This window comes from Chrysemys picta, chromosome 2 (genome assembly GCF_011386835.1).
Source record: "Chrysemys picta bellii isolate R12L10 chromosome 2, ASM1138683v2, whole genome shotgun sequence".
Classification (NCBI taxonomy): Eukaryota; Metazoa; Chordata; order Testudines; family Emydidae; genus Chrysemys; species Chrysemys picta.
Window position 1 is genome coordinate 87,918,215 of NC_088792.1, and position 27,206 is coordinate 87,945,420.

The window sequence follows — 27,206 nt, forward strand, 5'->3', positions numbered from 1 at the left end:
CACCCTGACGGGTAGCTGCTAGAGAAAAGTTTCTGACACGGCGCGCGCACACAACTAACTGGAATTGATATGAGCAAGCACTCCAAGAACAGATTGACAGAGCCAGAAGGGTACCCAGAAGTCACATACTACAGGAAAGGCCAAACAAAGAAAGTAACAGAACGCCACTAGGCATCACCTACAGCACCCAACTAAAACCTCTCCAGCGCATCATCAAGGATTTTCAACCTATCCTGAAGGATGATCTCTCACTCTCACAGACTTTGGGAGACAGGCCAGTCCTCGCTTACAGACAGCCCCCCAATCTCAAGCAAATACTCAACAGCAACTACACACCACACAATGAAACACTAACCCAGGAACCAATCCCTGCAACAAACCCTGCTGCCAACTCTGTCCACATATCTATTCAAGGGACACCATCATAGGAGCTATCCACATCCGACACACCATCAGGGGCTCATTCACCTGCATATCTACCAATGTGATATATACCATCACGTGCCAGCAATGCCCCTCTGCCATGTACACTGGCCAAACTGGACAGTCTCGATGCAAAAGAATAAATGGACATAAATCAGACATCAAGAATTGTAACATTCAAAAACCAGTGGGAGAGCACTTCAATCTCCCTGGACACTCAATAACAGACTTTAAAATGGCAATTCTTCAGCCAAAAAAATTAAAAAACAGATTCCAACAAGAAACTGCAGAACTGGAATTAATTGGCAAACTTGACACCATCAAAATTAAGCCTGGGAGTGGATGGGTCACTACAAAAAATAATTTCCCCTCTCTTGATACTCGCACCTTTTTGAAAACGGTTGGGAATGGGCAACGTCCACCTTGATTGCATTGGCCTTGTTAGCAGTACAAAAGTAACTTTCCTTCTGTCGATATTCATCCCTTTTTGTCAACTGTTCAGAATAGGTCTCTTCCACCTTAATTGAATTGGCCTTGATTGGATGGACCCCCCACTTGGTAAGGCAACTCCCATCTTTTCATGTTCTGTAATATATATACTGCTTACTGTATTTTTCACTCCATGAATCTGATGAAGTGGGTTTTAGCCCACGAAAGTTATGCCTAAATAAATTTGTTAGTTAGTCTCTAAGGTGCCACAAGGACTCTTCATGTTAGTCTGTATCAGCAAAAACAACAGCTACCACTCTGAAACCTGTAGGCACATTAGAACTAGACAATTTTTGTTCTTTCAGACTGGGAATCGCTTAAGTGACACTTACTTGAGACTCTCCTGTGAACTTGAAGATGACCTGTCTGACTGAGGGAGAGATGCTATACTGCCAGAATTCTTCAAGTAAGTCTGGAGACTTCTTTGATAGGATGGCTCAAGGTTATTGTACAGGGCCTCTGCTTCTCCAGGAAAGTGACTTCTAAGACCCAGGTAAGTCCTACAAAACAAAAGAACAGCCAGGTAGAACTGCTACAAGGTTTTTTGTTTGTTTGTTTTTTGTTGTTTTTTAAACTACACAGAAAAAAATGAAAATCCAGCTGTGACACAGGCTAGAAAGGGTTACACAACTAGCAGGCTAATTGACCCAAATTCAACGTTTATAAAAGTGTTAAAAAATTATGTAAATCGTAGTTAGGGCCATTTCATGTTAGACAGACTAGAGCTTTGAAATAGAAAATTGTATGTTAGAGAATTAGAGGTAAGAGTAATTGAATGTGTTTACTTATATGTCGTTAATGTTAACCATGTAAACAGTTTCTACTGATTCAGAGATCAAAAGGGAGTATTAACATTTAGATGAAACTTGGGTATGATAACATCATTGTCTATATTTCACTTTGAAGTTAGTAGTAAACTGTCTATGAATTGCTTAATGAATAATTACCTTATACTAATCAATGTAGCTAACTACCAGTGATGCTTAGGAAAGAGAAGATTACTTCAGAAGACTATTGTTCAGAACAAGAGGCTGCAAAAAATCTCTATAAAAACGCTTGGGAGCTGATCCTTTCATCTCAAATCTTCTTATGCTTCATCAGGGGAAGCTTGGACCACAAGATTGAGATCTCCAGTGCCATCTGGATCACCCCGATATTGAACATTGGACTGCACCTATGGACTAATTCTAAAAGAACTCTGTACAACTCTAAAGCTCACCATCTCCACTATGAAATTGACCTAAGATCAACATTCATGTCTGTATGTATAATGATCTTTTAAACCAATATTCTCCCTCTTTTCTTTGTAAATTTTAGTTTAGTTAATAAGAATTGGCTATAAGCATGTATTTGTGTAAGACCTGAAATATTCATTAACTTGGTGGGTAACGTGTCCGATCCTTTGGGACTGGTAGAACTTTTCATATGATGAACGAGATTTTCAATAAACCTCATCATATTTGACTTGGTTGTCTGAGTGGGAGCCCAAAGGCTGGGTTGCTTTTAGGGAACTGTGTTTTTTGGCTTCTGGGTAACCAGTAATGTATTGTAGAATCTGTTTTGTTGTTGGCTTGGTAAATCTAAGTATCAGAATAACCACCAGTTTTGGGGATTGTCTGCCCCATTCTTTGCAATTTGCCCTAATTGAGCAATCTCAGCGTCGCTCCCAGTCGCACCAGCACTGAAATATGTGCTGAATGCTTCTCCACTAGCCAGGTTATGGAGGCATCTAGCACAAAAGTCTGAACAAATCTTTCCAAAATAACTTTATTCCTCCCATCACATTCTCTGTGATATATCTTTTGATATTTCCTGCTCACTGAAGATGCCCCAGAATATATCATCAAATATTATCAGCCAATAGTATCTGTGATGTCACAGAATGATCCATTCGAAGAAACTTTCAGTGAACCAGCACAATATAAAGGGTATTTCTCAAAAGGGAATTTTTTTAAAAAGTTAGTTAAGATTTATGGTGATTTAATTTTGCTTCAAAATTTGCCTCTGAAGTAAATTATTATTTTGGAAAACAGAAGGTGTTTAAGAAATAACATTGAGAAATACTAGATATTGATTCTGCATTTTAAACAGATGTACTTTTCATGTAATTCAGAATTCATTGCACATTACACAAATGTAAAAGACTGGCCTGGTAGCATAGCAGTAGTGGTCTGCCTTAATGGTCTAGAGCCAAACTAAAGCAGCCAAAGAGGAGTGAATTTAGCCCTTCCCAGTTCCATTTATCACAATCAGGTGAGGATTTCAAATCCTAACTGAGACCATTTGAATGCTAACAATAAGTACTGGCAGTTTTATTTTCATTGCTAGGTAGAGTGGTACAGTGAAGAGGCTACAGGACTGGGACTCAGGAGACCTGGATTCTATTCCTGGCTCTGCCACTGACTGGCTGGGTGACCTTGGGCAAGTCGCTTTCACCTCTCTGTGCCTCTGTCTACCCAAAAGAAAAACGTATGGTTCTTTAAGAAACTCTCACATGGCACACACCGTACATTTTTCTGTTTATATTTAACAGTAACTAGAAATTAAAAATGTGTGCTATGTAGGGTGACCAGACAGCAAGTGTGAAAAATTGGGACGGGGGTAGGGAGGTAATAGGAGCCTATATAAGAAAAAGCCCCAAATATTGGGACTGTCCCTATAAAATCGGGACATCTGGTCATCCTACTGCTATGTGAGGTATTGCTGCAATAAGAATTTTAACATTTTCACTTACTAAACTTTGAGCATTTAAATCTGTAAACTTAGTATCTGATGAAGGGTTTTTTTATGCATTTAGTTTTAATGGATTTGAATGAGATTATGAAAAGGGCAGGGGTTGAACACTAGCTTTATCCATTAATTTTCAGTTTTATTTCCTATACTTGTGTTTTATTCTTGTGTAACTGTATGTCTCCATGTGTGACAAGCAGTGAATCTCTACAAAAAAAGAATCTTTTGTAACAGAAAATAATAAGCATTACTGTCACAAAGAAGGGCAGATTCCAAGTTAAAACCTTGCATGAAAAAGGCACCAATTTTAAATGGTCATTTTCATGCTACTTATAGGTTTCCTTATTATATTTCAAAGGACTGTTAATTACCTTAATTGACAAAATATAGAAGATAGGTATTTATTTTATTTTGTTGTCCCTGCAGAAAACAAGCATAGGAGGATGAGAAGAATTATCATCTGTCTTAACAAAAGAACTGTTAGTTGTTCAATGATGTTTTGTACTCATGGAAGTAAGAGACTGATTAGGCAGAAATACTGATCTACAATACTTCCATTTTACTGAAGTCATCAGATTTTACAAAACAAAAACCAGGAACTCTTCTAAGCGTTACTAAATTAGGTAGGGCGTTTTGCATGGAAAAAAATGTTCATTTTAGGATTATATTAAATGATCAATTTCAACCAGATTCTTCAGTGATTAACAGTTAAATACCTTAAGCATACAGTAACTCCTCACTTAACACTGTAGTTATGTTCCTGAAAAATGCAACTAAGTGAAATGATGTTAAACAAATCCAATTTTCCCATAAGATTTAATGTAAATGTGGGGGGTTAGGTTCCACGGAAATTTTTTTCGGGCAGACAAAAGGCATTATATACTGTACAGTACTGTACTGTGGTTGGGAAGTGCCCATGGCTTACCTCACACAAGCACAGCGTGCTACAGGCAAGGATGCTAGGAAGCACCTTCACAGCAGCAGCTTCCCCGGAGCAGAACAGGTCACTGACTTTGCCAGGGGATGCTCCAGGCCCGCCTGTTCCCGTCCTCCTCCACTCCAGGCCCACCTCTTCCCACCCCCACTCCACCTCCTCTCCGGAGCACGCCGCATCCCCGCTCTCCCCACCAGAAAGTCGTAAGCGCCGCCAAACAGCTGTTTGTCCCAGCTGTTTGTCCCAGCTGTTTGGCGGCGCTTAGGACTTTCTGGGAGGGTGGGGCAAGGGCGGAGATGCGGCGCTTCAAATCTTTCAACCAAGATTACAAGTTCACTCAAAACTCTTACTTTCTTGCCTCCACTCTTGCCTCAGCATCAGCATCATGAATGCCCTTCTTGATGGTTTCAACCAAGACAGTTGCATGCCTAGAAGACAAACATACCTCATATTAGTTTTTAATTTTACAAATTTAATTATACCAAGGTAATTTCTTACCTGTTAATTAAGTTTCTCTAAGTCATACAGAGTATATCTGCAATTAAAAACCCGCGGCACCAAGTTTTGGAGCTGGGTCAAATGACTTAGGCTCAAGAGGTTCAAGCTGTAGGGCTAAAGATTGCAGTATAGACATTCAGGCTCGGACTAGAGCCTGAGCTCTGAGACCCGCCCCTCTCGCGGGGGCTCAGAGCCCAGGCTCCAGCCTAAGCCCAAATATCTACACTGCAATTTTTAGCCCCGCAGCATGAGTCAACTGACCTGAGCCAGCTGCAGTTGTGCCATGGGTCTTTTACTGTACTGTAGACCTACCCACAGTGACCCTGATATTGGGTCTGGACCGTCCTTCTAGAAGATGCAAGTCAGGAAAGACACGAGAGCCATAATGACATAACTATCCCTTTTTAAGATACTTAGGTAGGCTGTCAGGCCCCAGCTATGCCTGGTTCGGAAGATGAAATCTGTGCCTGCATGCTTACTTGGGCCCATTGTTAAGACAGGCATGCTAGAAAGTACCTTTCAATTTTAAGAAGATGCATGTTTAGTAAAGAAGTCAATATATTGATCAGTGATAGAAAATAGGCTTATCTTGAATAAGTACAAAGATAAAGTGTCTCCCCACTGTATTCCTTAAAACTTAGTTTTTGAATGATCAGTCTTTTGATATCAATCAATCAATTAATGCAGAATAAAAATAGCATACTACTGGATTGATAGAGAGGAGGCTACTCATCCAGTGTAGTAACTGACGTTCTTTGAGATGAGTGTCCCTGTGGGTGCTCCACTCCAGGTGTTGGTGCGTCCCTGCGCCTTCGCTTGGAGATTTTAACAGCAGTACTTGTACCGGTCACGCAAGCGCAGAGCCTGCCGCCCCCCCAGAGTGTACCTTAATAGTACACATGCACGACCGGTCTCCTCAGTTCCTTCTCTACAATGGAGGCTACCCCAACTCCGAAATAGAGGGAAGGAAGGTAGGTAGTGGAGCACCCACAGGGACACTCATCTTGAAGAACATCAGTTACTGCACAGGGTGAGTAACCTCCTCCTCTTCTTCTTCGAGAGATGTCCCTGTGGGTGTTCCACTCCAGGTGATTGAAAAGCAGTGTTTCTCAAGGAGGTAGGGATTTTGGATGTGGTAGGAATGCAGTAGATAATACAGCTCTGCCTAATCATGTTATCAGAGAGAGGTTCTTGAGTAAGGGCATAGTGCTTAACAAATGTGTATTCAGAAGACCAAGTGGCCGCTTTACAGATGTCAGCCAGGGAAACTTTGCGTAGAAAAGCCATGGAGGTAGCCACAGATCTAGTGGAGTGAGTTCTGATGCCGGCTAGAGGCATCACTTTCTTTATCTGATAGCACAGTCGGATACACTCAGAAATCCAGTTTGAAAGTCTCTGGGTAGAAATAGGTGTCCCTTTGGAACACTCTCGATGGAGACAAAGAGTTCCTAAAGGGCTTGGTTCTATTCAAATAGAAGGACAAAGTCCTGCGTACGCCTAACGTAGACATGGTAAATTCAAAAGAGTTTGCATGTGGTTTAGGAAATAAAGTTGGTAGGTGTATCGGCTCATTGATGTGGAACGACAAATGCACCTTTGGAAGGAATTTGGGATGTAATCGGAGAGGGGGTTACCTTGTCCTTAAAAAATAGTGTATAATGTGGGTGTGCCATGAGAGCTGCTATTTCTCCTGCCCGTCTGGCGGAGGTGATTCCACTAGGAATGCTGTTTTCTTAGAGAGGTGTAAGAGGGAGCAAGTGGCATGGGGCTCGAATGGTTGTTGAGTTAAGCAGGATAAAACTAATTGAAGGTCACACGGAGGGGTAGGAGATTTAATGTCTGGGTATAGGGATTGGAGCCCTTTGAGAAAACGCTTGGTGATTGGATGAGCAAAAACAGAGGTATCATCGATCTTGTCATGAAAAGTTGTAATAGAAGCTAAGTGGACTTTGATGGAGCTGAAAGAAAGGCCCGATTGCCTGAGGTCTAATAGGTAGTCAAGTATGATTGGGAGAGGTGCAGAAGTAGGAAGAAGTTGTTTAGGTGAGCACCAGTGTGTGAATCGCTTCCACTTACAGAGATAGGTGATGCGAGTAGATTGTGTTCTGCTATGTAGGAGCATTCTTTGAACCTGCTCAGAGTATGCTAGTTCATTTTTGGAGAACCCTGTAGGTACCAAGCTTTGAGGTGAAGCATGGACAGGTTGTGGTGAAGAAATCAGCCGTATTGCTGCAATAGAAGGTTTGGAGTGAGGGGCAACGAGATTAGTGGGCGGATTGATAGGAACGGAAACCATGGTTGTCTGGGCCACGATGGGGCAATCAGAATTACTGTGGCACGATCTGTCTGTATCTTTGTTAGTACTCTGTGGAGAACCAGTATTGGAGGAAAAGCATATAGCAAGTCCTGGTGCCATGGGATCATGAACACATCTCCCAGGGAATGTTTGCCCAGTCCCGCTCTGGAGCAAAATTCGGGACATTTCGTGTTTTTCACAATTGCGAAAAGGTCTATGGTTGAGTAGCCCCACACGTGGAATATGTTGTAGATGATTGTCTCGTTTATATCCCATTCATGATCCCAGGGAAAGCGTCTGCTTAATTAATCCGCTGTGGTATTCATAGCTCCAGGAAGATAGCCGGCTGATATCAGAATGTTGTTCGCAAGGCACCAATTCCAGAGCTTCATGGCTTTTGTGCAAAGCGCGTGTGAGCTAACCCCACCCTGCCTGTTTACATAAAACATGCAGGCGATGTTGTCTGTCATTATCCATACATGTTGGTTCTGGATTAATGGGATGAAGTGACAGCAGGCGTTGCGTATGGCTCGAAGTTCTAGGACATTTATGTGCAGGGAGGTTTCGGCTTAAGACCATACCCCTGGGCTGTGTGGTGGGACATGTGTGCAACCCACCCTGTGCGGGATGCATCGGTAGTCATTATGAGGGATGGAGCATCCTGGAGAAAGGGGACTCCAGAGCAGAGGTTGGAGGGAACTGTCCACCATAGGAGAGAGTCTTTGACTCTGAAAGGTATGGATAGAGGCTTTTTTAGAGTGTGCACATTCGGTCTGTAAACCATGGCCAACCAAGCTTGGAAGAACCTCATGTATAGTCGTGCGTTTTGGACCACGAAAGTGCACGAGGTCATGTGACCTAGTAATTGCAGACAGTCTCGAGCAGTGACCTGAGGACTGTTGCAGAGTTTCGTTGCCAATAATTTCATGGTGTTGAAGCAATCAGGCAGGAGAGATGCTATTCCCGTCCGGGAATCAAGGTGTGCTCCTATGAACTCCAGGTGCTGAGTAGGAGATAATGTGGATTTGTTTTTGTTTATTTGTAGGCCGAGGGATAGGAAACAATCGACAGTGAGCTGCGTGAATCGAAGCACTTCATCGAGCGTTGAAGCTTTGAGGAGACAATCACTGAGGTAAGGAATTATGATAAGTCCTTGTTTCCTAAGGTAGGCAGTGACTATGTCTAGGAGCTTGGAAAAAACACGGGGGGCGGTGGATAGGCCGAAGGGTAGCACCCTGTACTGAAAATGTGTCGAGCCAAGGGTAAAACGAAGGAAACGTCTGTGTGCCGGATGTATAGTCACATAAAAATAGGCGTCCTGTAGGTCGAGGGCTGAAAAACAATCGCCCTGCTCCAGCACTAGGATTACGGTGGTGAGGGTAACCATTTTGAACTTTTGCTTTTTGATAAATTTGTTGAGCCGCTTGAGGTCGAGGATAGGTCGCCATCCCCCGGTTTTCTTTTCTGTTAAGAAATAATGGGAATAAAACCCCTTCCCTCTGTGTCGTTCAGGCACAAGTTCCACTGATCCCAATAGAAGATGTTGTACTTCTTGGATGAGTAGTTGCTCATGAGAGGGGTCCCTGAAGAGGGACAGGGAGGGTGGGTGAGTAGGAGGCAAGGATAGGAAAGGGATCGAATAGCCAATTGTGACAACCTCTGTAACCCACTTGTCGGTAGTAATGTTCTGCCATTGATGGGAGAATGGTTGTAGGCGGTGTACAAAAATAGGGACATGTGGTGTAAGCGCTGAAGTGGGAACATTGTTTTCTAAACCCTCGACCAAGGCTTCAAATCTGCTCATTAATCGGAGGGGGTTGAGACGCTGCCGAGGAATTGGGACAGTGACACTAGTATCTGGGTCTCTTGCATTGCTGCTGTTATCGTTGCTCATGTGATCTATGGAATTGCTGGGTATATGCAGGGTAACGTGGACTCTGGTAGGGTTGATACCGATACTGTCGCCTTCTGACCGTAGGTGTTTGAATTCAGAGAGACCGGAGAGACTTGAGTCTTTCATTGAATGAAGTAAGTCGTTCGTCGTGAAGGCAAAGAGTTTGTTGCCAAAGGGAAGATCTTCAATGGTATTCTAGACCTCTCAAGGAAAGGAAGAGGAGGAAAGCCATGAACCTCAGCGCATGACCACTACTGTAGCAGTGGATCTTGCTGCAGTGTTGGCTGCATCGAGGGCCGCTTGAAGAGCGGTATGTGAGATGATTTGTCCCTCGGAAACTAGAGCTGTGAATTGTTGTTTTTTTCCTTCCAGAATGTCATCAATAAAGTCCATGAATTTATTGCAATTTTTGTGGTCATATTTTGCCAGAAAAGCAGTATAATTAGCAATGCGAAACTGTAACGTGGAAGATGCGTATACTTTACGTCCGAGCAAATCTAGTCACTAACTGTCCTTGTCGGATGGGGTGGAGCGGGGAAATTGGTGTTTGGTCTTTTGGTAACTGCGTCTACTACCAGCGAGTTTGGCACTGGATGAGTGAAATGGAATTCAGAGCCCTTGGAAGGGATGAAGTACTTGCGGTCCGCTCGTTTACAGGTAGGTAAGCTTGCAGCAGGACTCTGCCAAATGGCCGTAGCAGGTTCCAAAAGGGCTGCGTTGATCGGTAATGCAATCCTAGAAGAAGAAGAGGGCTGAAGGATGTCCATTAACTCATGCTGCTGTTCAGGAACCTCCTCCAAGTTAATTCTTAACTCTCTGGCAACTCTTTTGAAAAGGTCTTGAAGTTTTGAGAAATCATCCGAAGATGTGGGGGAAGGGGGAAGTAAGGCTTCATCAAGCATAACAACTGGGTCTACTGGGTTTGAGGCAGGTTGTGACTTATCCTGCAGTTGTGATGTGCTGCCTGGTGCCTTATGTCAGTGTCAGGTTCGTCAGCTGGCGGTGCCGGACAGGTGTTGCGCCTGGTTGAGGTGGCATAGTGAGTGTGGTCTCGAGGATAAGATGCCCCTGGTGCCCAATATTGCCACTGTGGAGGGAAGGGCATAGGTGGTGCCATCCAGGGGTTTACACACCATGGGGCAGGACCCTGAGAGTAGGACGAGGTAATTTTTCTGACCTCTATTGATTGGGGTCTGAGGATGGGAGATTTGATATGGTGAAAATTCCCCCTGCAGTCCACCTTCCTCATCATTGGAGGAAGGCTGTCCGGACCCTGACTGCGCATTTGGAGAGAAGTAGGCATTGAGTAGGGGTGACTGCAGGACAGGTGATACCAGCAGATCCCTAGACTCTGTAAATTGCAGTGTTGGACCTCCTCTGTGAGGGGAGGGCTGTGCAAGAGGAATGTGCTGTGAAGAAAAATCCCTCTGCACCGGTGTCCTAAGCATTGTTTCACTGCCGGCCAGCTTAGCGGGTGTCGGTGCCGGGAAAGCAACAACAGCCTGCGGGGGGGTCAGGCACGTTAGCATGTGTCGGCACGGCTTCCGTCGCAGTGCTGAACGGTGCCATATGAGAGGCAGGCAACTGGAAGCCTGAAGCCTCGGCACCGGAGTTTGGTGGTACCTCCACAGCCGCAGCCGGGTTTCACACGGTGCCGGAGGAGCCCAGCGCGTCAAAAGTGCTCAGCCGGGGAAGTGCTGGGAGGGAGGCTGTAGACCTGCCTGAGGAAGTCTTCTCCCGCAAAGTTCCCTTTGCAGGTGAGAGAAGGTGCCCTTTTTTTGCAGTTTTCTTGTCTCTCTTTGAGGCGGGGGGCTGTGGTGTGCAGTGGATCCTGAGTCAGCACCTGGGTCTGAAGCTGACCCTAATGATTTTTGAAGGAGGAGCAGTTTTAGTCTCAGCTCCCTGTCCTTCTGTGCCCTAGATTTAAGTTTGCTGCAGTGGGCACATTTTTGGGGGGATGTGGGACACCCCCAAACATTTTATGCACTTTGCATGGCCTTCTGACAGAGGGATGGCATCTTTGCAGGCAGAGCAGCGCTTAAAGCCTGGGGAGCCAAACATGTCGGAAGCGGCTGCCACTGACAGGAACAAAGAAAAAGGTTTTATTTATTTATTTATTTTAGGAGAGAAAAGGATAAAAAATGGTAACTAAGTACTACTGGTAACAAACTAACTAACTAGAAAGGTAATTGTAACAAAGGGAGAGAAAGTCTCTAACGAGTCTGCTGAGCTCCATCTCAGGCCAGGGACGGTAGAGAAGGAACTGAGGAGACTGGTCACACTGGCGTACTATTAAGGTACACTCAGAGCTGAGGGGCAGGCTCTGCAAGTGCGTGACTGGTACGAGTACTGCTGTTAAAATCTCCAAGTGAAGGCGCAGGGACACATCAACACCTGGAGTGGAGCCCCCACAGGGACATCTCTTGAAGAGGAATGATTATTTACTCAAAAATACTGTACTAGTAGTTGAAAGCAAAGAATTCTCTTTACTTATAAAATATCACCACAGTATTAGGAAAGGATGATCTTGCATTTAAGTTACTGGACAAGGATTTAGGAGGTTAGGTTCAATTCCCAGCTCTGCTACAGACTTCCTATGTAACCGTAGGCAAATCATTTAATCGCTCTATACCTCAGCTCCCCATCTGTGAAAAATACTACTTTTCCTACCTCACCAGAGTGTTAATGAGGTTAAATACATTTAAGTCTGTGAGATGCTCAGATATTACTGTGATTATGGCCAATAAGTACCTAGATTAATATGTTTTATTTACATCCTTTTCAGGCTGGATTTAAAATGCACTGAATATTGTCAGCCAGTATAATACCTATCAAATATTGTCGCAGCAAAATACGGATTTTGTCTTTTCTTAGGGAAAAGAGAGATATTTTTACCTCTCTGATTTAACATGCTAGCAATACATAGTATATTATGTATCACTGAGTAATATGTAAAATATTTTCCAGGTCATTTTACTGTAGACTAATTTAAGCCACTGCTGGGTAACATACTTCTCCTTAGAAAAAATATTCAGTCACAGTATTTCCAACATCATGATCCTATTTTGCACTCTGGACAAAAAAGTTATGTAACTTTATTGGGAGCGAAGACAGAACAAAACTTTTCCCACCTTTCAGCTAGTTTGATATTGCATCTATGCAGCCAAACACACAGATTGTACAATACCACCAATCTAGAAAGTATTTCTGGTAATAAGAATTTTGTAGTATTTCCTTTTCTTTCTAACGTTAGGATTAAAATTCCAGACACACTATCATCAGAACCTAATTTGTAATAATTATTTATTGAAGGAATAGTAATAATGTTTTAAAAAGACTGCAGGTCCTTCTTGAATACCCCCCACAAAAAATGCAACTAACTTCTCAACTACCAAACTACAATTAAAATCACTAGAACATTGATTAATACAAACACTAATGGAAGTCTTGAGTTTTCAGAATACATGTAGGAAAGGCTACAAAAAAACACGGGCTGAGGGCAACAGAAGCCCTGACCACAAAAAAGGAGAAGGGAACACCCCTCATCCCAAGCACACGTTTGGGCTATAAAATAAATGAAAAGCTAACAAAAAGAAATACTTCATAAAAATAATAAACAAGCTGTGTAGCTAGCTAGCAGATACCACAACACTGGCTCAAGCTGCAAGCAGTTGAGGAGGACCACCACTCCCTATATATTCTTGTAATGGAGCACACAGATGAGCAGGTCAAAGGCATGGTCCTGAGGGCATGCTGACAAAAAGTTTGATGTAAAGTGCATGAAAGTGCACACATAAGACATAGAACACCTGTAGGGACAATAACTTGAAGAAAAATATCTGTTTTCTCTTCAAAATACAGTTGTTTGACTGGAGCATAAAATTATTTTTTCATCACATTAATGCTAAGAGAAACAAAACAAAATTTAAACAAACCTTTTAAATTTCAGGTAAGTATTTGTATACCAGTTCTAAATCCCAAGGTAAGTTTAAACAGCAGCAATAAAACACTGATAGGACAATTCATAAGAGCAAATAGTATAATTATACAGAGTAAAAGTCTATTTCACAAATGACTTAAGTGGTCTAGTTGTAGGATTTAAATGAAGGATTTTTTTTTTTAATTAACTGAAAACTTTTCTAGATGACAAAAAGGAACCCACTGCTCCTACCTTTCCAGTGAATGAGTCTGCCACTCCTGCAGTAACAGGTCTAAAAATTCAAAGGAGCGTCTAAAACAAAATAGGAAAAAAATGTTAAAAACCTGCAATTCTCTACTTTCCTGAAATAATAGGTGATAACTTTGTTCTTTTTCCTCCTGGAAAATAATAACTGCATATAATAAAATATCTCACACTTAACACACTAGGAAATTGTTTGGCTTCTTCTGTTGTAATGGTGGAAATTTTTTTTACTTTGCACATTGTTTAGATTTTTCCACTTACATGCAATCACACTGCATTTTAAAAAAGCAGAATGGTTCATATGACCACTTGACGTTCAACAAGCGTTACTACAAATACAACCGCTTTAACATGTTTAGCACAAAAGGCACACCAACTAAGTCAAGTGGCAATTCCCCAGTGAGAAAATCAACCACACCAAACCTGTTGAGGAGGAGATTGGTGGGTTTTCGACAAGACAGCAAGTCCTGTTCCTTGCTTGGGAGTATCATCTTTTGTAACCGCCTGTAGCTAGCTGGTGTCTTATAAATGTAGAAGTCCAATCACCAAGCCGCTGGAAGATGCAAGGAACTTTCCATCTTTTTGTCCCCCTGCAGAACCTTCTGACGGCTTCAAGTGGAGGAAGGTCTCTGCTACTCTATCCCTCCCCAGCTCCATAGAAGGGCAGATCTCACTACTCCACTCAAGCCCTTCAAGGAGCTGTAAGAGTGGGAAGCAAAAATCTATAATGCTTCTGAGCTGCCCCATCCCCATGAATAACCTCTGTGTCTGCCTCTGCTGCTGTTCATAGATTTCAAAGTAGGGACATTAGCGTAAAAATGACATACATTTGATACATTCACTGTTGCTCAGTGGGTTCTGAACTGCAGCAGCAAAACTGACCAGAGTAATGTTAATTTCAGTCTATTACTGCTTAGGAAACCTATGGCAGCAGAAGTACTAGAGCTCTGCAGACTTGGGAAAACACTTCATTTATTTACATTTAGGTTCCATTTAGAAGGTTACCTTTTACAGTGAAATAAGCTTGAAACTTAAAAAAATAAAAAAATAAAAATCAAAAGCTTCAATTCTGCAGAAATTGATAGTTGAGGGCCCCTCACATATTTTCTAGGGAAAGTTTTTTTCACTCATTACCAGCACGTGGACGCTTACTTTGTTGAATCTCAATTATCTGTAGTGCATGGTAGCTTATTAGATAATAGATTTTCACATTATATTACGGTGACTGCAATAAAAACATACTATTTTGAAGATAATTTTGCTAGTAGTCTATTATAAAATTAAGGAATATAAACTAACAGTTTTAATAATTTGTTATTTATAAAGTACTCACCTCCTGACAGCAACTGATTTTGAAGTACAGTTGCTTGTTATTAAAGGTATTAGTCTGGGCACATGGGTATGCTGAAAAAAATCCATAAATATTATAACACAATGAAGCCAATGCCAAAAACATTCCTAAAATCAGAGTGCTAAATTTCAAATGAACGTAGTTAATAATTTTTCAGCAACAGATAAAATATTAATGATTAAATATAGGATTTTAAATGTTAATTGTTTAATCCAAATTTAGAATGTGTGTAAAAGTACACTTCCCTGACTAGGTCATGAACATATGTAAAATTAAGATATAAAAATATCCAAGGAAAAACATTTCTGACCATACCCCAATTTTCTCATTTATGTAACATTTAGCCACCAAAAAAACCCTTTGAAGGCTCAAATGTACCATATCTGTTTCTCCACAGAAAATCTAAATTGATGTTGCTTCCATACAATTTCAGATGTTATTCTAATCAACACCTGAGCATAAAAAGTAAACCGATATAAATAATATAAAGACTGCATGGCCTTTTTTAAACTGTATTAGCAGCAACCCATTCAGTGCATAGTATTTTTTCCCATAGCTTGTGAATGTGATACATGACCATGTGAACCTCTCATAACAGCAGGATTCTTCTCAGTTTTTAATGCACTGCCTACTCTCAACATTAAAAATAAATTAACATGGAAAATTCCAGAACAGCAACTGATTTTTTGTATTTTTCACGTAACTGACTTTTAAAAATTAATATCAATTCATTTGTACTTTTGTACAGTTTTCATCAATGAATAAGGGCATTTGATCAACATATAAGGCATGTGGTAATGAGACTCTACTGGGGAAGGAACACGATGTTTCAAATAGAGGCAACAGCCTTATTTTACAATATTTGGTCTCTAGATCTATTTACATCATGACACAGGCCTTTCAGAAAAATGCATCAAAGAGGAATTAGAAAAATGCACAAAATTATTTATGTAATCAAATATTTCTGAAAAATACGGAATATTGGCCTACAGCTTGCTTTAAATTGACTTTGAGATTGCATTAATAAGACAGCTTTAATGTTGTCCACAGATATATTTCTTTTTAACAGAATCCCACTTCAACAGCTTAAACACTGGAGCTAGTGCTCAACTGCATGAGCTAAGTCCCACCTCTTTGATGGTGGAAAGGATTCCTCACCCTGATGTCCACTTGTCTCATAATCTGCTTCTACTGGTTTTCAAAGGGAAAACAGACTACACTAAGCACTGCCAGGGCAAGGAACAGGAAACACAATGAAAGGGCAAACAAGACTGAAGGTGGGAGACTGAAGCTGCTGCAGAATAAGTGGGATCTCTGACTAACACCACAAGACACCAGTACCCCAGCATCTACACTGGCAGCCAGCTGGTTTTTAGGAGGAGTTTGAAGTGTTAGCTTTGACCTATAAAGTCCTAAATAGCCTGGGACCTGCCCCAACAGATCATCTCTGCCCTCCCAGTGCCCTACCGCTATGAATCATATCAGTCAAGGTGCTTGACCCTTCGTGATTAGAGAGACAAGCCAGGGGGTAGTGTGCTTTCTGTGAGGGTCCTTCGGCTCATTTCCAGCGTTTGGTACAAAGGAGCTCAAATTTGCTGACCTTCAAGGCACACTGCAAAAGTTATCTGATTGATAAGGCTTAGGGGCACACTGGGATGGGAATTATTGGACTGTCAAATTTATTATCTGGTATGTTATTGTCTGTTATTCTTTCGTGGACAAAAATTTAAACACTGTCATAAACCTTTTTCCCCATTAAATTGCAATAAGCAAATCATTGGTTGTATTCACTTTTTATATCTTACCCCAACACCTAACTAGCCTGGTATATAGTTTGGCTTCTGTGAGCAACTAGAAATAGTTATTTTGGTGTGTACAGACATCCCAACTCATGCCATTGTAACTGAAAAAACTACTCCCTCCTCCTCTCCTAACTGTGCAGTTAGACATCCCAGAACGCTCTGGAAGAAAAACACCCATGGCCCTTAGCACACGCAGTTGTTACTTAGGTTCTAAGTGACAGCTGTCCAGGATGTCCCAGAATATGCTCTTAAAACATGGTTAGGAAGAGTACTAGGTGTGGATGCCATAAAAACACTTGCAACTAGTTAAGCTGACTGGATCTCTAACAATTTACAAAAACAACCCCAGATCCAGCTGTAGTGTGGATAAGGTCAGTGTAAAATAGTAATTACTACTTGTAAAGGCTAAAGAGGGTCAGAGCTTTTTATATATAAACTGCAGGCAGTCTGATTTTTATTTATTTAAATAAAATGGATGTTTTGATTACTAGCGAATCCAGTTTAAATCACTTTGCCGTTCCCTCAAGATAATGTTATTTCTTGGTATACGCTTAAATAGCCCAGCCTCGCAAAACAGTCAGGAAAATGCACTTGCCCTTCACAGTATCTCCTTGCCCACGCTTTACCATGATTGTGGTGATGGATGATGAATAATGACATTTTGTTCCTCTGTCAAAAAAATTACTTGCCCAGGGCAAAACTTACAGTTCAGTCTTTAAAAACAATGACTATGTAAATATGGAATATATATTAGACTGGCAACAGATTTTTGTTAGGAGTGACTAGCTGAGTAGAGTTACTTTTTATCAAACAAATTCATAAAATACCATCAGAGGAATACCTACACGAATGACAAATCTGATTGCAGCACAGCCAGAAGTTGCCATAACTTTGGCGCTGTTAGGGACCAGATTAAAAAGAGTAGGCACAATGGCTTCAGCCCCATGGTCAAACTTGTTTCCCAAAACTGTTGAAAGATGACTGTTCAGGAAATGAAATAAAACTAGTTAATAAAAATAATTTTATGGCCTCAAAATAAGTAATAGAAAGTTAATCACACATTTTAAAGACTCATCTTTCCAAACAACGGCTATGACAGTACTTAATTTATGTTTTTCCACGTCTATATCTTCCTAATGAAAAAAGATTCGCGGAATTCATGAATACCACACTGTTTACCTTGCAGACAACTTGAAAGTTTAAACATTAGTAAGTAATTTTCTCTCTCAGACTTAGGCTTCCTTACAATTAAGATTACATGTAAAATATCACTTTTAAAAACCTGAAGTTAATGTGTGTACCGTTACTTAGGACCTACAGTGTTATTTTTGTTTCTTACCATACCATGACAGTATAAACTTGGAAAACAAAACATTCATGTGGATATTCTCAAGGACATCAAGCATTCATTGTAAATGAAATATATTAAAATTGAATTCTAAAAGTAATTTAACACAGCATTTATTCTAATGACATTAAGTGACATTTTGAGTTTTATATAATAATTTATCCTGCCATAGGCAACTATAAAATGTGTCATAGTTACCCATGCATGAAATCTGCAGTCCCTCCCCATATTATTTATTCAATGGCTGTGGCCATAAGTTCAGAGTAGATGATGATTTCCATACTCATAGCAATTTAACTCTCCATTGCTCAGGGCAAAGGTTTCACCAGTGCAGAGCAAATGCAAGATGCGCGTGTAATCAGAAGCGAGTGACATGCTGAGTACAAAAGGGTTAAATAATGTCTTTTGTGAAGATGCATTTAAAAGGAAGAGTGCCTGTCTACTCTGTGGTAAAATATGGATTTTTTTTTCTTAATTTGTTGAGGGAAAGCCCCCACACCACAGAAAAAAATGTCTATCTCTGTTTGTGCATCTCTGAGAATACCATGAACATTAAATTAGGGCTGTCAAGCGATTAAAAAAATTAATCGTGATTATTCGCGCTGTTAAACAACAATAGAATACTATTTATTTTAAATATTTTTGGATGTTTACTACGTTTTCAAATATGTTAATCTCAATTACAACTAAGAATACAAAGTGTACAGTGCTCACTTTATATTTATTTTTTATTACAAATATTTGCACTATAAGAAACAAAAAAATTGTATTTTCAATTCACCTCATACAAGTCCTATAGTGCAATCTCTTTATCATGAAAGTTGAACTTACAAATGTAGAATTATGTACAAAAAACCTAACTGCATTCAAAAATAAAACAACGTAAATCTTTAGAGCCTACAAGTCCGCTCAGTCTTACTTCTTGGTCAGCCAATCACTCAAACAAGGTTGGTTACAATTTGTGGGAGATAATGCTGCCTGCTTCTTGTTTACAATGTCATCTGAAAATGAGAACAGGTGTTTGCATGGCATTGTTGTAGCTCGCGTTGCAAGATATTTACGTGCCAGATGTGCTAAAGATTCATATGTCCCTTCATGCTTCAACCACCATTCCACAGGACATGCTTCCATGCTGACGATGGGTTCTGCTTGATAACGATCCAAAGCAGTGCAGACTGATGCATGTTCATTTTCATCACCCGAGTCAGATGCCACCAGCAGAAGGTTGATTTTCTTTTTTGGCGGTTTGGGTTCTGTAGTTTCTGCATCAGTGTGTTGCTCTTTTAAGACTTCTCAAAGCATGCTCCACACCTCGTCCCTCTCAGATTTTGAACGGCTCTTCAGACGCTTAAACCTTGGATCGAGTGCTGTAGTTATTTTTAAAAATCTCACATTGGTACCTTCTTTGCATATTGTCAAATCTGTTGTGAAAGTGTTCTTAAAATGAACATGTGCTGGGTCATCATCCGAGACTACTATAACATGAAATATATGCAGAATGCGGGTAAAACAGAGCAGGACACATACAATTCTCCCCCCAAGGAGAACAATCACAAATTTAATTGACGCAGTATTTTTTTTTAACAAGCATCATCAGCATGGAAGCATGTCCTCTGGAATGGTGGCCGAAACATGGAAGGGGCATACAAATGTTTAGCATATCTGGCACGTAAATACCTTGCAACGCCGGCTACAAATGTGCCATGCGAATGCCAGTTCTCATTTTCAGGTGACATTGTAAATAAGAAGCAGGCAGCAGTATCTCCTGTCAATGTAAACAAATTTGTTTGTCTTAGCGATTGGCAGAATAAGAAGTACGACTTGTAGGCTCTAAAGTTTTACACTGTTTTGGTTTTGAGTGCAGTTATGTAACCAAAAAAAAAAAAATCTGCTTTTGTAAGTTAGGCTTTCACGATAAAGAGATTGCACTTCAGTACTTGTATGAGGTGAACTGAAAAATACTGTTTCTTTGGTTTATCATTTTTACGGTGCATATATTTGCAATTAAAAAATAATAATAGAAAGTGAGCACTGTGCACTTTGTATTCTGTGTTGTAATTGAAATCAATATGGAAAATGTAGAAAAACACTCAAAAATATTTAATAAATTTCAATTGCTTTCTATTGTTATAAGTACGATTAATCACGATTACTTTGTTAAATCGCGATTTTTTTGCATTAATCACGTGAGTTAACTACGATTAATTGACAGCTCTATATTAAATATATTTGACCACTTACATGTGTGTGTGTGTGTGTGTGTGTGTATCATACCATATATATATATATATATATATATATGATATTGAAGTTTCTCATTTCACTTCTATTTTCAATCAATTGACTAGACTATTAAAAGTAAGGGCCTGCTCCTGAAAATGCTACAGAGCACAGAGTTTGTTACTATGAATAATCACACTGAAGTCATGGTAACAAGCACCGAGGAGTAAGTGTTTTGAGGCTTGGAACCCAAGTTTACGAGTAAACAGTGATTACCGTAATGTGTAAACACATCCAATTTGGTTATCAAAAGGACTGAAATGCATAACTCAAATGGTGGCGCATCTGTTTTTCTATAAGTGATTTTCTTTTCTATGAAAGAATTGCACTTATTATCTAAAGAGAACATAAACTTTGTCCCAACCTAAGTGATATACACTGAAGGTCACTCAAGACTTCATCTGCTGTTCAAAACAAATTTTGACAAGGCATTATCCAACTATAAAGCACTTGAATTATTCTCAATAGACAATTCAAATGAAAATCTAACAGGACTATTTCTATGCTTAATTCACAATATATTCATATACCTTTTCAGAACAGCTTCAGTAAATTACTAAGTGTAAAAATATTTCACTTACTAAAATATTCCCCTGCTCTTTTATACGAACGCTCTCTTTTCAAGCTGATGTCTTATTCAGCCAAGGTATAACATATCTTCTACATCATGGAAGATACTCGCAATTACAATGAAGAGTGCTGCCTTAGATTATACGCATTGTTCTACAGCTTCAAATCCTGACTTCACCCTCCAACCAGGTATGGTACACAGGAACTGCAACACTGATGGTGCATTTGCACAGCTGAGATGTATTTTTTTAAAATCTTGACATTGCTAGCCATATACCTTATTTAGATCTAGTGCTATTTAAAACCAACGTCATAAAAAAACAAGCAAGTACTTACGCTACAGTAATGCATGCTTCTCTAACCACCTGGGATCTGAGATCCTTAGCTGATAATTTAAAAGCTCCATCCAACAACCGTAGATGCTGGAAAAAGCAGTCATACTGTGCAGCTCCAGCAACAAGCAGCGATCGAACCTTCTTGAGCTACAACAAAATTAAGACAGTTAGTTATCAATACTCCTGACTGCACAGAGACAGAGGTTTTAAAATATGTAAAGCCTACAGGCAAGTGTCGCTACCTGCAAGGCACATACATATGTGTGTGCGCACATAATTTTGTGTATACACACGCTAAGATTCAGAAGAGGTCCTTTGGAAAAATTACCACTTAAACACTGTTAGAAATATATTTCTCTATATATTCTAATTATTTTTTTCAAACTGATATTGTAATGATACACCACCACCATATAAAAATATGAGAAACAATTCCATCTTTAAAAGTGTATCTAATATGAAAATTTCTTGAATTAATCTCAATTGTAAATACTTCACCATTTTGTGAAAGCTTTTTTAGAACAACGTTTGGACAATCTGTTTGGATAAAAAACATACCGCACTGGCTCGCTGATCCCAGTCATGTTTATCATCTGAGAGAATTTCCCTGATTTTGTTTAATGTTTCTTCAAGCTCTCGACTGGAATAGATCTGTTTAAAAACAAATAATATATAGACTTAATATTTCCATGTTTACCTTAGGAAAGGGACAACAACTGTCTTACGTTTAAAAAACAATTGAACTATAATTTTGAAAACATTAAGGACAAAATTCCACATAGTCAGATTGTAATAGATTTTCCATTTTAGAACAAATTTTTATTTATATACACAACTGTCATTCAAGGCCTTCTAAATATAAAAGTGTAACATTGATTTTGTGATAAACATTTTATCTCAGGAAAGATTTCAGTCTCAGTCTATAGGGAGTAAATCACCAGCCCCAGTGATTTACTAATTTTAGTAATTTAATTTTTTGATTCAGTTACAGTTCAATGTGAGTGAAATGTTTAGGCAATAGGTCAATATGTTATTGTGATTAAATTTCAATCTAATTTCCCAGTATGTATATAAAATTGTTCTACTATGGAAATAATACTGGAGCAGGGACTTCTTTTTCTTATGTGTATATAGTACTTAGCTCAATAGAGCCCTGACTGAATTGCTAGGCACTCTACAACACAAATAAAACCAACAATTTGTTTGAAAAATACTTTAAGAATCTCAGTAACATCTATGTGAGGAATACATATCCAAGTGATGCTTAGCTAGAATTAGTTTTCTTTCAATGTTCCTTTTGTACATTCCTTTAATAAATGCATTTAGTACATTTATTACATTTTTTAAAAATACATTTTGAAGAAGGCCTCTATTTTCACAGTTTGGGTTACCTTTTCACCTGAAAAAACAAAAACAAAGTTTGACTGACCAGCAAACAAACCAACAACTTGACAAAACAAAAATCAACTTGTTAACTACTGTTGTCAATTCCAGTGTTCATGTATAAGGAAGATTTCACAAGGAGGAAAATTAGAAGCTTAAGAAAATTTGTGTGTTGAAAGCACCCACTTTCATATACAATCAAGTTAATTTTGAAGTCCTTCTGATTTGTCCCATCTCTGGGTGAAAGTTGTCTTCCTAGTCACCATCACATCAGCCAGGAGGGTGAGCAAGCTGGGAGCACTCATGGTAGACCCACCATACACCATCTTCCATAAAGTCTGTTTTTTGCCTCCAACTGAAGTTCATTCTTAGTCATTTCAAAGTTTCACATGAATCAGACTATTAACTTATCGGAATTTTTCCCTGAACCATATGCTCTGATGCAGAGAGAAGGCTTCAGTCCCTAGATGTCTGATGGCCTTTTCTCTACAGAGAGCAAAAGCAATTAGAAAGACACCTAGGCTTTTTATCACCATAGTAGTGATATCAAGGGTAAAGGCCTATCTGTGCAGAGACTCTCTAAATGGATCTCAGGCTGCATGGAGGAGGTGAAAGTCCATTCAATTAGAGCTCAAGCAACCTCTGCAGCATCTCTGCAAAACGTACCTTTACTAGATGTATGTAGGGGGGAGGGCAGCCGGAGCCCTGGGAGGAGGGCGGTGAGCCCCGGCCGGGGCTCGGCTCTCCCCCCGGCGGCCAGAGCGCAGGGGGCAGGGCGGCGAGCCCCAGCCAGGGCTCGCCGCTCTCCCCCCGGCGGCCGGGGGGAGGGCGGCAAGCCCGGCCGTGGCCCCGCTCTCCCCCTCCAGGTGCCGCCCCAAGCACAAGCTTGGTGGGCTGGTGCCTGGAGCCAGCCCTGTCTCTAGGATCTAACCAGAACATGCTCCTTTCTGCCTTCATGAAACATGCTCAATTGAAGTTCTGGTTTTTCTCCAGCCAATGGAGGGAAGCAGGTCAGAGACAGAGTTCCAAGTAAGTTCCTCTTAAGCAACTTGCAATAATTTTTTGACAAATTTTGTTGTTGTTGGAAAATGGTAGTATTTTGAAAATGGAGGTTTGTTATTTGTTACCAGAGGTTCTATGAGATGTGTGGTCCCTATCTGATTCTATGAGATGTGTGGTCCCTATTTGTAGTCACATGTGTCTGAGTCCAGACATTTTTAGTAAGCCGTGTCCATTGGTGCGCATATGGGAGCTAATCTCCTTGTGCTCTGAACTGAAGGTATAAACAGCAGAGCAGACCAATGCCTCTCCAGTTCTATTCTTACCAAGCAGAGAGGACAGAGCAGTGGAATTCAGATAGGGACCACACATGTTATAGAACTTCCAGTTACAGATAAGTAACATCCATTTCTTCTTTGAGTGACAATCCCTGTATATTCCACATGTGAGAGATTAGTAAGCAGTAGTCAAACAGGAGGTGGGCGCGAGGCTGCAGATGATATTACTGTCTGTAGTACTGCTGTCCATGGGGCTTCAGCCAGAGGCGATGTGTGAGGAAGACATGTGGGGTCATGTGCTGCCGGCCCCCTCCCTGCACTGCAGCTACTAGAGCTGGCAAACTGGGGGCTGTACCTTATGTAGAGGCAACGGGAAACAGCTGGGAGCTGCAGGGAGAGCCACTACTTTTACTGCTGCCTCTCCCCAAGGAGCTAAAACAGAGGACCCTCCATGCACCTCCCAGCTGTTTGCCGCTTCCTCTCCACACAGCACTAACACCTGGGAGCGGAAGGAACACTGAGCGAAAGAGGGAGGTGAGACTGGGGGTGTGTGACAAGTTATTGGGGGCCTGAACCTTTTAACTGTGCTCCCCACCCTCAGCAGGCACCAGTCATTTCTGGCGGAAGCCCCAAGCCCCTTCCCCCCCCCCCCCCCCAGTCTGGTATGCAGAGAATGGGGGCAGGAGACACACTAACTGTAAGAGAGCCGCATGCAGCTCACGAGTCAGTTTGGCCACCCCAGTAACTAATGTGTAATGTCTTGTAAAGGCATGTATGGCGCTCCAGGTCACCACCCTACATACATCTAGTAAAGGTACGTTTTGCAGAGATGCTGCAGAGGTTGCTTGAGCTCTAATTGAATGGACTTTCACCTCCTCCATGCAGCCTGAGATCCATTTAGAGAGTCTCTGCACAGATAGGCCTTTACCCTTGATATCACTACTATGGTGATAAAAAGCCTAGGTGTCTTTCTAATTGCTTTTGTTCTCTGTAGAGAAAAGGCCATCAGACATCTAGGGACTGAAGCCTTCTCTCTGCATCAGAGCACATGGTTCAGGGAAAAATTCCGATAAGTTAATAGTCTGATTCATGTGAAACTTTGAAATGACTAAGAATGAACTTCAGTTGGAGGCAAAAAACAGACTTTATGGAAGATGGTGTATGGTGGGTCTACCATGAGTGCTCCCAGCTTGCTCACCCTCCTGGCTGATGTGATGGTGACTAGGAAGAAAACTTTCACCCAGAGATGGGACAAAGAACAGGTGGCTAATGATTCAAAGTGAGATTTGGTAAGAACCAAAAAGATGAGGTTGAGGTTCCACTGAAGTGTTGGTTTCACCATTGCTGGAAAAGTTCTAAGAAGTCTCTTCAGGAATCTACTCATCACTGGCTGAGTACAGATAGTCCTCAATTAGAGGATAAAAAGCTCTGATTGCTGCAAGGTGGACCTGCAGGGAACTATAGAGAGGCCTGATGTCTTATGGGTAAGCAGGTATTCTACAAAAACAGAGATTCCAGAGGATCTGGAGATGGCTGGTGTTGTAACCAAGAAAAGAAGCACTTGCATTTGGTCAAAGAGCTTCTCTTGGTAGAGTCCTTCCTCCTTTGGTTAAGAATGGATTGAACTGCCACTGAACATGTATGCTCTGCATCTGATCCCTATTCAAATACCAGGCCTTGAGTTGTAGTGGTCCTGGGCTGTGGTGCCTGTTTGTAGCATTGTGTTGTGTCAGCAGATCTGGAAGTGGTCAGATGTTGATGGGAGGATGGGTTGAAATTCTCAGGAGTTCCAAGAACCAGAACTGTCTTGGCCAATTGGGCACAATGAGGGTTACCCAAGCTCTGTTGTGGCAGTTCTTCCACAGGGTTTGCTATATTAGGGGGATGGGAGGAAAGGTGTATCTGAGGTGGTCTGTCCTTTGAGTTGCAGCCCAGAGTTGCTCTAGCCCAATACAGGAGTAGTTCCTTGTACTCTTGAGAGATGAAAAGATCCCAAAATGGCGTTCCCCACTGGTTGGGGATCTTGTTCAGAACAGAATCATGAATCTCCCATTTGTGGCCTGTGGAAAAATGCCTACTGAGACTGACTGTTAGTGCATTCCATGCACATGGTAGGTATACTGTTGAGAGGGTTATGTGGCTTCTGATAGTCAATCTCTACACACAGAGGGAGGGAGCTTGCTCCCCCTTGTTTGTTTATGTAGAAGACAGTCGTCACATTATCCAACATTACTTGGATAGGCCAGGATTGGATGAATGACAGGAAAGTGTTGCTGGCCCAGTGGACTGCTCTGAATTCTAGTAAATTGATATGCACCCTGGCCTCCTGAAGAGTCCACGTGCCTTGTGCAGTACGATTGTTCATCTTGGCTCCCCATGTGTAACGATAGTCTTCTCAGGTGAAGGTGTGAAGAAAGGAACTCCTGCCTGAATTTCTCCAGTGACCAGCTTTATCAGATTATTCATGGCATCAAGTCTCCCAATCGGGAAACAGACTCTTGCTGTAGTCGAGTCTAGATCGCTCCTATGAAATCTATGGATCTTGTGGGTATTAAAGTAGACTTTTCATGATTGACACAGGTTCCCAAGGAAGAAAGACGACGGAATAGAAATAGAGTCGCCAGCCAGACTTCCCTATTGGGAAGTGGTTCTCTGGGTAGCCGTATTCTGAAGGAGGCAGATTGATCCAGTACCTCTTGTGGGTTCTGTCTAGCGTTGTTTTCCTCAGAGTGGCGGGGGAAGCATCATCTGGAACGACAGATTTTCTTGATGAAATAATACGCTCCTGCTCTACTGGTGGTGACACTGATACCAGTGGGAGGATGTTATGAGTTGTGGACACATTAGGAGAGGATCCTCTTACTCTCAAGGTGATTTCTTCGGGTGTAGGGATGTCTCCAAGGAGATCCAAGACCAACAAAAGAGGATATTGTGGTTATAACAGAGTGAAAATATCCTCAAATGAGGTACAGGTTTTGATCCTCCCTGATGTCTGGGGAACCCCTGAGAAGTGGATTGGGAGATCCAGGTCTAGTACTCAAAGGATCCCATACAGAGTATGTCAGAACTGTTGGATGAAGAACCAAGGTGGAACTCCCAGATGGGTCTGGTTAATATCCACCTTTTGGCTTGTGGGAAGGAGCCAAAACTGGGACTGTCAGATCTTTCTTCCTTCGCACTTTGCCTTCTTGAATGGCAGGTTTATGCGGACCTAACTCCCTAGGAGCTGCGCACAAGGACTCACCCTTGGACTGAGATGGGGAGGGATCCATCCTTATATCTATTGTCACGTTGCCTGCTCTTGTGCAAGGATTTCCTAGGCTTAACAGTCTGTCTACTCCAGAGCTCATGCTCGGAGCAGTGCTGCTTGCAATCTGAGGCCACTATACAGGAGGTCTCCTGGTCTGGATACA

General features: G+C 41.2%; 1 protein-coding gene across 50 annotated transcripts in view; it reads right to left on the reverse strand.

Moving 5' to 3' along the window:
- Positions 1 to 27,206, reverse strand: part of CLASP2 (cytoplasmic linker associated protein 2) — a 286,598-nt gene that overhangs the window by 129,299 nt on the left and 130,093 nt on the right. For all 50 annotated transcript variants that reach the window (XM_065587152.1, XM_065587160.1, XM_065587162.1 and 47 more), the window contains 7 exons: positions 21,692 to 21,784; positions 21,135 to 21,280; positions 17,446 to 17,581; positions 14,781 to 14,851; positions 13,436 to 13,495; positions 4,927 to 5,004; positions 1,245 to 1,412 (listed from right to left, as the gene is read on the reverse strand). In XM_065587152.1, the coding sequence (XP_065443224.1) occupies positions 1,245 to 1,412; positions 4,927 to 5,004; positions 13,436 to 13,495; positions 14,781 to 14,851; positions 17,446 to 17,581; positions 21,135 to 21,280; positions 21,692 to 21,784 (752 nt within the window). The remainder of the gene's footprint in view (positions 1 to 1,244; positions 1,413 to 4,926; positions 5,005 to 13,435; positions 13,496 to 14,780; positions 14,852 to 17,445; positions 17,582 to 21,134; positions 21,281 to 21,691; positions 21,785 to 27,206) is intronic.